The 12,194-nt window shown below is 37.0% G+C and overlaps 2 protein-coding genes across 4 annotated transcripts in view; both read right to left on the bottom strand.

Moving 5' to 3' along the window:
• FLACC1 (flagellum associated containing coiled-coil domains 1) overlaps positions 1-12,194 on the bottom strand; it is a 63,936-nt gene that overhangs the window by 34,733 nt on the left and 17,009 nt on the right. For all 3 annotated transcript variants that reach the window (XM_050750658.1, XM_050750656.1, XM_050750657.1), the window contains exons 8-9: positions 2,154-2,251; positions 1,888-1,940 (exon numbers count right to left, since the gene is read on the bottom strand). In XM_050750658.1, coding sequence (XP_050606615.1) covers positions 1,888-1,940; positions 2,154-2,251 — 151 coding nt within the window. The remainder of the gene's footprint in view (positions 1-1,887; positions 1,941-2,153; positions 2,252-12,194) is intronic.
• On the bottom strand, positions 4,416-5,122 carry LOC126932122 (60S ribosomal protein L15). Its single transcript, XM_050750671.1, has one exon. The coding sequence runs from the start codon at positions 5,079-5,081 to the stop codon at positions 4,467-4,469; it is 615 nt and encodes a 204-aa protein (XP_050606628.1). The 5' UTR covers positions 5,082-5,122; the 3' UTR covers positions 4,416-4,466.

Here is a 12,194-nt window from a genome sequence, read left to right as displayed (position 1 = left end):
ACAGGGTTTTGCCATGTTGGCCAGGCTGGTCTCAAACTCCTGACCTCAGGTGATCTGCCTGCCTCAGCCTCCCAAAGTGCTGCGATTACAGGTGTGAGCCACAGTGCTTGGCCTATGGTCAAATTTAAATGAGCTGTTTTGAAATATAAACTTTGAATTTCTGAATAAAGATTTGATAAGTTAAAAATGGGCTGAAAACTTGTATTTTGAAATAAATTATAGAAATCCAGAATTCTAGAACTAAATCTACAGTTTTGCAATATTCTAAATGGAATTTCTTCTTTTTCATTTCTTTTTTTAATGTCATTTTAATTGAGTAAGATGTGCCCTTGTTCAGTATACATTTAATGTGTTTGACAAATGGATAGTTATGTAACTACCACTACATCATCTCCAGTAATCCCCTTCTATTTCTTTGTAGTCAACCCCTCCCCCAATCCCAGTCCAGCCCATGGTAAATACTAATCTGCTTTTTGTCCCCAAATTTTTACCTTTTCTAATCATGTACATATTTCTTGTCATAAATAGAATTTTATAGTGTGTAAAAAACAAAAGGACATGCAAGTGATCAGAAAACTTAAAAAATGCTTCATGTCACTAATCATCAGAGAAGTGCAAATCAAAAACCACAATGAGATACCAGCCCACACACATTAGAATGGTTGTTATTTAAAAAGTCAAAAAACAACAGATGCAGGTGAGGTTGGAGGAAAAAGGGAATGCTTATACACCATTGGTAGGAATGTAAATTAGTTCAGTCACGGTGGAAAACAGCTTTGAGATTCTCAAAGAACTTAAAACAGAACTACCATTTGACCCAGCAATCCCATTACTGGGTATATATCCAAAAGAAAATAAATTTTGCTACCAAAAAGACACCTTCACTTGTATGTTCATCACAGACAATTCACAATAGCAAAGACATAGAATCAACCTAGGTGCCCACCGACAGTGGACTGGCTAAACAAAATGTGGTACATACACCATGGAATACTATGCAGCCATAAAAAACAAAATCATGTCCTTCATAGAAACATGGATGGCCCTAGAGGCTATTATCCTAAGCCAATTAACACAGGAACAGAAAACCAAATGCCACGTGTTCTCGTAGACACTGGGAGCTATTGGGAGATAACAAGAGAGGGAAGGGTTGAATAACTATTGGGTACTATGCTCACTACCTGGGTAATGAGATCATTCATATCCCAAACCTCAGCATCACACAATAACTTGTACATGTATCCCCTGAATCTAAAATAAAAGTTGACTTTTTTTTTTTTTAAAGTTCATTCCTTTTGACCAAGCACTCTACTTCTAAAATCAAAGATATTCAAAGTGGTATTATCTGTTATAGCAAGCAATTGGAAACAACTCAAATGCCTAATAATAGGGGAACAGTAAAATTTTAGAACCCAATGGCAATTTCATTATGATAATATCAAGTCATTATAAAGGAGGGAAAAGTTTCTTATATGCTTGATAAAGAAGGCATAAAAATATATATAGATGTTATACAATATACAATATGATCTCAACTGTAGGTCCAACAAAGTACAAATATTAACAGGGGTTGTCTTCGGATGGTAATATTTCTTTTTGTTGTTATTGTTGGTTTTTGCAGTTCCATTAAAAAAATGAGAAGCTGTTACTTTTGTAATCACAAACATATTTTTCAGTAGTGCTCTTCAGGATTTGGGTGCCTGACTTGTCATGCATGGAAGCCATCGGGTTCATCCTCCCCCTGGGTGCAGCTAGTGCCACTTAGGTCCAAGGATGCTGGGAATCTCAGGACATTATTTTCTGGACAAGAGCTCTAGATTTATCCCAGTGTTAGCCAGGAATGAGCTTTGTTTCTCTTGTAATCCAACAGGGAGCTCTGTATCTCACCTGATACGTACGAAACATATTCTTCAAATACTTGTATTCTTTTCCCATCTCCTCTGGATAAAAGGAAAACAACAGGGTCATCTTTAGTCTTCTGATATGCACATTTTGAAATTCAAACGTGAGCTCTTCTGCACACTTTCCCCACCCCAAATTCATCACCAAGGTAGTAAAACCTTTGTGTGCCCCAGAAATCACCCTAGAAGCTTATTAGAAATGCCATTGCCTGGACCTTCATCCAGGATCATTCTCCCAGGTCCCAGCAGTACCTAGCTTCTCTTGGGCAGCCAACTTCTCCGCCTTCAAGGCTGTTTTGTAGTTGTTCTCCAACTCACTGAGTTCTGCTTCATGGGCCTCTTTAAGCTCCCTGTGGGACCCCAGGAGAAGGCCACAATCATTAGTAAAAAGAAGTCCAGAGCTGAGCTGTTACCCTGATCTGATCCTACCCTCCACCTTCCCACAGGAAGTGAGGTTCTCACTTTTTTATTTTTAAACAATTTTAAATCTTTTTTTTTTTTTTTTTTGAGTCAGAGTCTCACTCAGTTGCCCAGAGTGAGTGTGGTGGCATGGTCACAGCTCACTGCAGCCTCAACCTCCCAGGCTCAAGTGATCTTCCCACCTCAGCCTCCCAAGTAGTTGGGAACACAGGCATGTGCCACCATGCCCACCTAATTTTTTAATTTTTTGTAGGGATGGGGTCTTGCTATGTTGTCCAGGCTGGTTTCGAAGTACTCCTGGACTCAAGCAATCCTCCTGTGTTGGACTCCCACAGTGCTGGGATTACAGGCGTGAGCTACCATACTCAGCCTGGGGCCCTCACTTCCTGAAGCATTATCCTGGCATCTATCCAGAAAGGGTGAGGGGACCCTTTTCTACAACCATTGTTTTGAACGGAGCCAGCATGACCACAGATTGCTCTCTAATAGCACAATCTTGTCTATAGCTTGCTTGGGAAACTATGGGCTGCATTAGCACCCAGGATAATTTTAGAACCCAAATTCTCTCTAGCCTCCATCCCAGGAAGAGATGTTGGCAGTGTTTATGATGAGTGTTAAAATGAGTCCATATGAGCTATCAAGCTATTGATGACAAGACATGGAGGAACCTTAAAAGCATATTACTAAGTGAAGGAAGCCAATTTAAAAAGGCTACATAGGGTATCATTCCAACTATATGACATTCTGAAAAAGGTCAAACTATGGAGACAGTAAAGAGATCACTGTTTACCTGAGGTTAGGGGTAGGAGGTGGGATGAATAGGCAGAGTGCAGCAGATTTTTAGGGTAGTGAAACTATTCTGTATGACACTATAATGGTGGATACATGTCATTACACATTTGTCCAAACTCATTGAATGTACAACACCAAGAGTGAACTCTAATACCAGCTATGGACTTTGGGTGATAATGATGTGTCAATACAGGTTCATTGATTATAACAAATGCTACCACTTTTGGGGAGGGATATTGATAATGGGGGAAGCTATGTGTGTGAGGGGGCAGTAAGCATATGGGAAATCTTTTATACTTTCCCCTCAATGTTGCTGTAACCCAAAACTACTCTAAAAAATAAAGTTTATAAATAAATGAATAAATACATAAAAGTTTACGGCTCAGCTAAGAGTGCTGCCTCTCCACCAGGATTTCTTTTTTTACTTGTAAATTGGTAACTTATAATTGTATATATTTATGGGGTAAAAAGTGATGTTATGATTTATGAATACAATGTGGAATAATTAAACCAAACTAGTTAACATAACCATCACCTGAGATACTTAAAAGTTTTTTCTTTTTTTTCTTTTTTTTGAGATGGAGTCTCTGGCTCTGTCCCTCAGGCTGGAGTACAATGGCGCAATATCAGCTCACTGCAACCTTTGCCTCCTGGGCTCAAGCGATTCTCCCACCTCAGCCTCCCGAGTAGCTGGGATTACAGGCACCCGCCATCATGTCCGACTAATTTTTGTATTTTTGTAGAGATGGGTTTTCACCATGTTGGCCAGGCTGGTCTTGAACTGGTGACCTCAGGTGATCCACCCACCTCGGCCTCCCAAAGTGCTGAGATTACAGGCATGAGCCACTGCGCCCAGCCTAAAAGTTTTTTCAATGAGAATATTTGAAATTTATTCTTAGCAATTTTGAAATGTCCAATACTCTGTTATTAACTATATTTACTACTCTCTGCAATAGATCTAAGAAAACCCCATATTTCCCCTGCCTAATTGAGATTTTGTACCCTTTGACCATCATCTCCCTATACCCCCCATCCCCTGGCCTCTTTTTTTTTTTTTTTTTTTTTTTTTCAGTTCTCTTAAAGAATTTATTTTAAACCTATTATACCACAGTATGTTTTATACACTGACATACAACTCCCTAATAAGATAAAGACAAAAAAGTTTATCTTATTAGAAACAAGATACACCACCACTTATTGTCTTCAAACATTATTGCACTTTAACTTTCTTAATTTGACAAAGCATTCAAGAAACAATCTGCAGACTAGTTTTAACAGACAAATAACACCTGTAAGCAGACATGACTGTCCTAAATTGTTTATTAGGTATGAATTTTACAAACTTTACTTATATTAGCGGTAACGGTGGAGCTGGAGAGTATTGCGCCTTCTCCAAGCTGCCCGGCGAGAACCACCAATAGTGTGGTGGAACTTATGGCCCTTTCCAAGGCCACGGCTCTTTCGGCCCGCAGATGTCAGCCCACGCATCTCCCTGTGCTTGTGGACTGGTTTGGTGATCCATTGGGTGTCAGGATTTCTTCTGATAGCTTTATGGAATGGATCAATGAGGATAACCTCAAAAAATTTGTATGTGGAATCTTCTCCAACCCAGTAAGAATTCAGGACTCTCAGAGCCCCACAGTGGCGTCCAGCTCGCTCCTCTGCAACGGACTGAAGGCTCCGAGCAAACTTTAGCTGGTTAACACCATGATGGACAGGCTTGCCATAAGTTGCACCCTTAGGAACTGGGCGTTTTCGGCCACCACGGCGAACACGAATCCTATATATAACGTAACCTTGCTTGGCCTTGTAGCCCAGTCGGCGCGCTTTATCAGGCCGGGTGGGGCGGGGAGCCCTGTGGAGAGCAGAGAGCTGGCGGTACTGCCAGCAGCGGACCCTCAGAAGAAAGCGCATGACATCAGACTGCTTCTTTCTCCATAGCTCCTGAATGTACTTGTATGCACCCATCTTGGCTTACCTGATGGCTGCCGCCAGACGGAAAGGCCCCCTGGCCTCTTGAACCACCATTTTACTCTCTTTTTCTATGAGTTTGATTATTTCAGACCCCACATGTAAGTGAGAACATGTGGTATTTGTCTTCCTGTGCCTGGTTTATTTTATGTAGCATAATGCTCTCCAGTTCCATCCATGTTGTCACAAATGCCAGAATTTCCTTCTTTTCAAAGGCTGAATAGTATTCCATTATATGTATATACCACATTTTCTTTATCCATTTATCAACTGATGGACACTTAAGTTGATTCCATAACTTAGATATTAATAGTGCTGAATTGAACATGGGAATACAGACATATCAACAAACTGATTTCAAATATTTTGGGCAAGTACCCAGAAGTGGGATTGCTTGATCATATGGCATTTCTATTTTTAGTTTTTTGAGCAACCTCCAAACAATTTTCCATAATGGCCATACTAATTTACAATCCCAATAACACTTTGTTAAGTGTTCCCTTTTTTCCACATCTTCAACACTTGTTATTTTTCATCTTCTTGATAATAGCTATTCTGACAGATGTGAGATAATAACACTATGGTTTTAATTTGCATTTCCCTAATGATTAGCAACATTGAGCATTTTTTCATGTCTGTTGGCCATTTGTATGTCTTCTTTTGAGAAATGTCTATTCAGGTCTCTTGCTCATTTTTTAATTGGATTTTTTGTTTTCTTGATATCAAATTGTTTGAGCTCCTTTTATATTTTGGATATTAATATCTTTTCAGACACATGGCTTTCAAATATTTTCTCCCAATCTGTAGGTTATCTCTGCACACTGTAAATTATTTCCTTTGCTGTGCAGAAATTTTTAGTTTGATGTAATCCCATTTGTCTATTTTTGCTTTTGTTGCCTGTGCTTTTGGGGTCAAATCAAAAAAATCATTGCCCAGATAAATGTAATAAAGTTTTTCCCCCTTTTTTTTCTAGTAGCTTTACAATTTCTATTCTTATTTTTAAGTCTTTAATCCATTTTGAGTTGATTTTTGTATATCGTGTGAGATAAGGGTCCAATTTCATTCTTCTGCATGCGGATGTCCAGTTTTCCCAACACCATTTATTAACAGACTATCCTTTTTCTATTGTGTATTCTTGTCACCTTTGCTGAAAATTAATTGACCACACATACATGTGTGGGTTGGTTTCTGGGCTCTTTGTTTGGATTCATTGGTCAATGTGTTTATTTATTTTTGCCAGCACTATGCTATTTTAATTACCATAGCTTCATAGTATAGTTTGAAATCAGGTAGTGTAATGTCTCTAGCTTTGTTCTTTTGGCTCCTAATCACACTGCCTGCTGGGCTTTTGTGTGTGTGGTTCCATAAGAATTTTTAAATTGTTGTTTCTATTTCTATGAAACATGCCACTGGAATTTTGATAGAGATTGCATTGAATCTGTAGATCACTTTGGGTAGTGTGGGTATTTTAACAATATTAATTCTTCCGAATCATAAACTTGGGTTATCTTTCCATTTATTTGTGTTTTCTTTATTTCATCAGTGTTTCCTAGTCTTCAGTGTACAGGTCTTTTATCAACTTGGTTAAATTTATGCCTACTTTTTTTTTGTGTGTGTAGCTATTGTAAATAAGATTGTTCTCTAGATTTCCTTTTTGGACAATTTGTTGTTAGTATGTAGAAATACTACTGTTTTTTGTGTGTTGATTTTGTACCCTGAAACTTTACTGTATTTGGCTATTAGTTCTAGGAGTTTATTGGTGAAGACTGTAGGGTTTTCTATATGTAAGATCATGTCAGCAAACAGTGGCAATTTCACTTCCTTCTCTCTTGTTTGGATGCCTTTTATTTCTTTTTCTTGCATAATTGCTCTCGCAAGGACTTCTAGTACTATGCTGAATACAAGTGGTGGGAGTGGGCATCCTTGTGTTCTTCTCATATATGGCCTTTATTGAGTTGAGGTATATTCTTTCTATACTAAATTGGTGAGAGTTTTTATCATAAAAGGATGCTGAATTTTGTCAAATGCTTTTTCTGCATCTAATGAGATGATCATATGGTTTTGTCCTTCATTCTATTAATGTGAGGTATCACATTTATTGATTTGTATATGTTCAACCATTCTTGCATCCCAGGGGATAAATCTCACTGGATCATGGTGGATGATCCTTTTAATATGTTGTTGAATTCTGTTTGCTAATATTTAATTAAGGATTTTTGTATCTATGTTCATTAAGGATTTTGGCCTGTAATTTTATTTTCTCATAATGTTCTTGTCTGATTTTGTATCAGTGTAATGCTGGCCTTATAAAAATAGTGTGAAAGGGTCAGGCATGGTGACTCATGCTTGTAATCCCAGCGCTTTGGGAGGCCGAGGCAGGTAGATCACCTGAGGTTGGGAGTTCAAGACCAACCCAACCAACATGGAGAAACACCGTCTCTACTAAAAATACAAAATTAGCCAGGTGTGGTGGTGCATGCCTGCAATTCCAGCTACTCAGGAGGAGAATCGCTTGAACCCAGGAGGTGGTGGTTGTGGTGAGCTGAGATAGTGCCATTGCACTCCAGCCTGGGCAACAAGAGCAAAACTCTGTCTTTAAAACAAACAAACAAACCAACAAACAAAAAAGTCATGTGAAAGTCCTTCCACCTCTTCAATTTTTTGGAAGAATTTGAGAAGAATTGATGTTAGTTCTTTTTTAAATGGCAGGTAGAATTAAGCAGTAAAGGCACCAGGTCCGGGTTTTTTGGATGGTAGGCTTTTTATTACTTATTCAATATCATCATTATTGGTCTGTTCAGATTTTCTATTGTTTTTATGATTAAGTCTTGGTAGGTTGTATGTTTCTAGAAATTTATCAGTTTCTTCTAGGTTATCCAGTTCATTGCCATATAAATGTTCACAGTAGTCTCTTATGATCCTTTGCATTTGTCATATCAGTTGTAATGTCTTCTCTTTCATTTCTGATTTTATTTATTTGAGTCTTCTCTATTTTTTCTTAGTTTAGCTAAAGGTTTGTTGCTTTTATCTTTTCAAAAAACAACTTTTAGTTTCATTGATTTTTATATTGTTTTTCTAGTTTCTATTTCATTTATTTCTGCTTTGATCTTTATTATTTTCTTTCTTCAGCGTACTTTGGGCTTATTTTGTTCTTCTTTCCTAGTTTTGTGAGGTGTAATATTAGTTTCTTTGAGATCTCTCTTCATTTTATCTACTTCTTTTAATTTGACTAAAAGCCATTAATTGAAAAGGCTATCTTTTTCCCAGTGTGTGCTCTTGGCACTTTTGTCAAAAATCAGTTGGCTATGGGTGTATACATTTATTTACAGGCCTCTGTTCTGTTCCATTGGTCTACGCATCTGTTTTTTTATGCCAGTATCATGCTGTTTGGGTTACTATAGCTTTGTAGTATAATTTAAAGTCAGGTGCCTTTAGCTTTGTTATTTTTGCTCAGGATTGTTTTGGCTATTTGGGGACTTTGTAGTTCCATATGAATTTTAAGATTATTTCTTCTCTTTTTGTGAAGAACATTTTCGGTATTTTGATCGTGATTGCATTAACTCTGTGTAATGCTTTGGGTAGTATGATCATTTAAACAATATTAATTCTTCCAATCCATGAACATGGAATATCTTTCCATTTATTTGCTTCTTCTTCAATTTCTTTTATCGATGTTTCATAATTTTCAGTGTAGAAATGTTTCACTTCCTTGGTTAAATTTATTCCTAGGTATCTTATTTTTTAAGCTGGTATAAATAGAATTGTTTTCTTAATTTCTTTTTTAGATCATTAACTATTAGTGTTTAGAAATGCTACTAATTTTTTTCTTTTTCCATTTTTATTTTAGGTTTAGGGGTACGTGTACATGTATATATTCGTTGCCCAGGTAAATTGTATGTCACTGGGGTTTGGTGTACAAATGATTTCATTGCCTAGGTAGTGAGCATAGTACCTGATAGGTTGTTTTTGAACCCTCACTCTCCTCCCAACCTCCACCTTCAAGTAGGCCCCACCATCTATTGCTCCCTTCTTTGTACCCATCTGTACACAATGTTTAGCTCCCACTTATAAGTGAAAATATGCAGCATTTGGTTTTCTGTTCCTGTGGTAATTTGCTTAGGATAATGGCCTTCAGCTGCATCCATATTGCTGCAAAGAACATGATTTTGTTCTTTTTTATGGCTGTGTAGTATTCCATGGTGTTACATGGAACCAAATTTTCTTTATCCAATCCACCACTGATGGGCATCTAGGTTGGTTCCATATCTTTATTACTGTGAATAGTGATGTGATGAACATACACATGCATGTGTCTTTTTGGTAGAATGATTTATATTCCTTTGCATATAATACACCCAATAATGGGATCACTGGGTCAAATGGTAATTCTGTCTCAAGTTCTTTGAGAAATCTCCAAACCACTTTCCACAGTGGCTGAACTAATTAACATCCCCACCAATAGTGTATAGCATTTCGTGTTCTCCACAATCTTTGAAGAAATATCCAGTAGTTGAATTGCTGGTTCATATTTTTAATTTTTTGAGAAATCTCTATACTGTTTTCCATAATGGCTGTACTAATTTACATTTCCACCAACAGTATATAAGAGTTCGCTTTTCTCCACATCTTCGTCAACATGTGTTATTTTTTGTCTTCTTATAATAGCCATTCTCACTGGTGTAAGATGATATCTTGTGTTTTTGCTCTACATTTCCCTGATGATTAGTGATGTTGAACACATACTTGTTGGCTATTTGTACGTCTTCCTTTAATAAATGTCTACTGATGTCCTTTGCCCATTTTTAATGAATTTGTGTTTGTTTTACTGTTGGATTGTTTGAGTCATCTGTCAAATGAGTAGTTTGCAAATATTTTCTCCCATTTAAGAGAATGTCTCTTCACTCTGTTGGTGGTTTCTTTTGCTGTGTAGAAGCTTTTTAATTTAATATAGTCCATTTGTCTTTTTTTGTTTTTGTTGCCTGTGCTTTCAAAGTCTTAGTCATAAAATGTTTGCCTAGACTAATGTAATGAAGACTTCTCCCTATGTTTTATTCTAGTAGTTTTATAGCTTTGGATCTTACATTTAAGGCTTTAATCCATCTTGAGTTCATTTTTGTATATGATGAGAGATAGGGGTCTAGTTTCACTCTTCTGCATATGGTTATTCAGTTTTCCCAGTATCATTTATTGAAGAGGGTGCCCTGTTCCCAGTGTATGTTCTTGACAGCATTGTCAAAGATCAGTTGGCTGTAATTATATGAATTTATTTCTGGATTCTCTATTCTGTTCCATGCTTTATGTTTATGTGTCTATTTTTATACTAATACCATGCCATTTCAGTTATGATAGCCTTGATCTATATCAATGAGTACAGTTGGAGTGCAGTGGCATGATCATAGCTCACTGCAGCCTTGACCATCTGGGCTCAAGTGATCCTCCCACCTCAGCCTCCCAAGTAGCTAGGACTCCAGGCACATTCCATAGTAACTGGCTAATTTTTAATCTTTTGTGTAGATGGTGTCTTGCTATGTTGTGCAGGTTAGTCTGAAACTCTTGGACACAAGCCATCCTCTCGCCTTGGCCTCCCAAAGTGCTGAGATTACAGGAGTGAGTCACCATGCCTGGTCTTGTAATATATTTTGATGTCAGGTAATGTGATAACTCCAGATTTTTTTTTCCCCCACGGGATTGCTTTGGCTATTCTGGCTCATTTTTTGTTCCATATGAACTTTAGAATTATTTTTTCTGTTTCTGTGAAAAGTGACATTGGTGATTTAGGGATTGCATCGAGTCTGTACTGCATTGGGCAGCATGGCCATTTTGGTGACATTAAATCTTCCAGTCCATGAGCACGGATGAAATATCTTTCCATTTGTTTGTGTCATCTTCAGTTTCTTATATCTGTGTTTTGTAGTCTTCCTTCTAAAGGTCTTTCACCTTTTTGATTAAATTTATTCCTAGATATTTTATTTTATGCTTTGTAGTCACTGTAAATGTTATTGCCTGATTGATTTCTCTTTTGGCTATTCTATTGTTGGTGCACAGAAATGCAACTGATATTCGTATGTTGATTTTATATTCTGCAACTTTACTGAATTTGTTTATTAGTTCTAAGAGTTTTTTTGATGGAGTTTTTTGTGATTTTCATATATAAGATCATGCTTTTCTGCAAAGAGAGATCATTTGGTTTCCTCTTTTCCAATTTGGATGCCTTTTCTTTCTTTCTATTGCAGGACTGCTCTGGCTAGGACTTCCAGTACTATATTGAATAAGAGCGGTAAAAGTGGGCATCCTTATCTTGTTCCAATTCTTAGAGGAAAAGTTTTCAGCTTTTCCCTATTCAGTATGATGATAGCTGCATATTTGTCATATATAGCCTTTGTTATGTTGAGGTATGTTTCTTCTATGTCTAGCGTGTTGAAAGGTTTTTTTTTTTAATCATGAAGCAATGTTGACTATTATGAAATGCTTTTTCTGCATCTATTGGGATGATCACATGATTTTTGTCCTTCATTCTGTTGATGTTGATATCATGTTTATTGATTTTCATATGCTGAACTATCCTTGCATTTCTGTTATAAGTACCACTTGGTCATGGTATATTATATTTTTGATATATTGTTGGATTTGGTTTGCTAGTATTTCATTGAAGATTTTTGCATCTGTGTTCATCAGAGATATTGATCCGTAGTTTTCTTTTGGCTGTTGTTGTATTGTCATCTGACTTTGGTATTAAGGTAATGCTGGCCTCACAGAATAAGTAAGGGAGAATTCCCTCCTCTTCATTTTTTTTTTTGAATAGTTTGAGGAGGATTGCTATTAGTTCTCCTTTGTGTGTTTGGTAGAATTTGTCAGTGAATCCATCTAGTCCTGGGCTTTTCTTTGTTGGGAGAGTTTTTATTACTGATTCAACCTTGCTACTCATTATTGGTCTTGAATAATTTTCAATTTCTTCCTGCTTCATCTTGGTAGATTTTAGGTTTTCAGGAATTTATCTCTTTTTGCTAAGTTTTTTAGTTTGTTAGTGTTATAGTTGTTCATAATAGTCTCTGACGATTTCTTGTATTTCTGTGGCATCAGCTGTAATGTCTCTTTTTTCATTTCTGATTT

This window comes from Macaca thibetana, chromosome 12, assembly GCF_024542745.1.
Source record: "Macaca thibetana thibetana isolate TM-01 chromosome 12, ASM2454274v1, whole genome shotgun sequence".
Taxonomy (NCBI): Eukaryota; Metazoa; Chordata; class Mammalia; order Primates; family Cercopithecidae; genus Macaca; species Macaca thibetana.
This window is presented reverse-complemented; position numbering and strand designations above follow the sequence as displayed.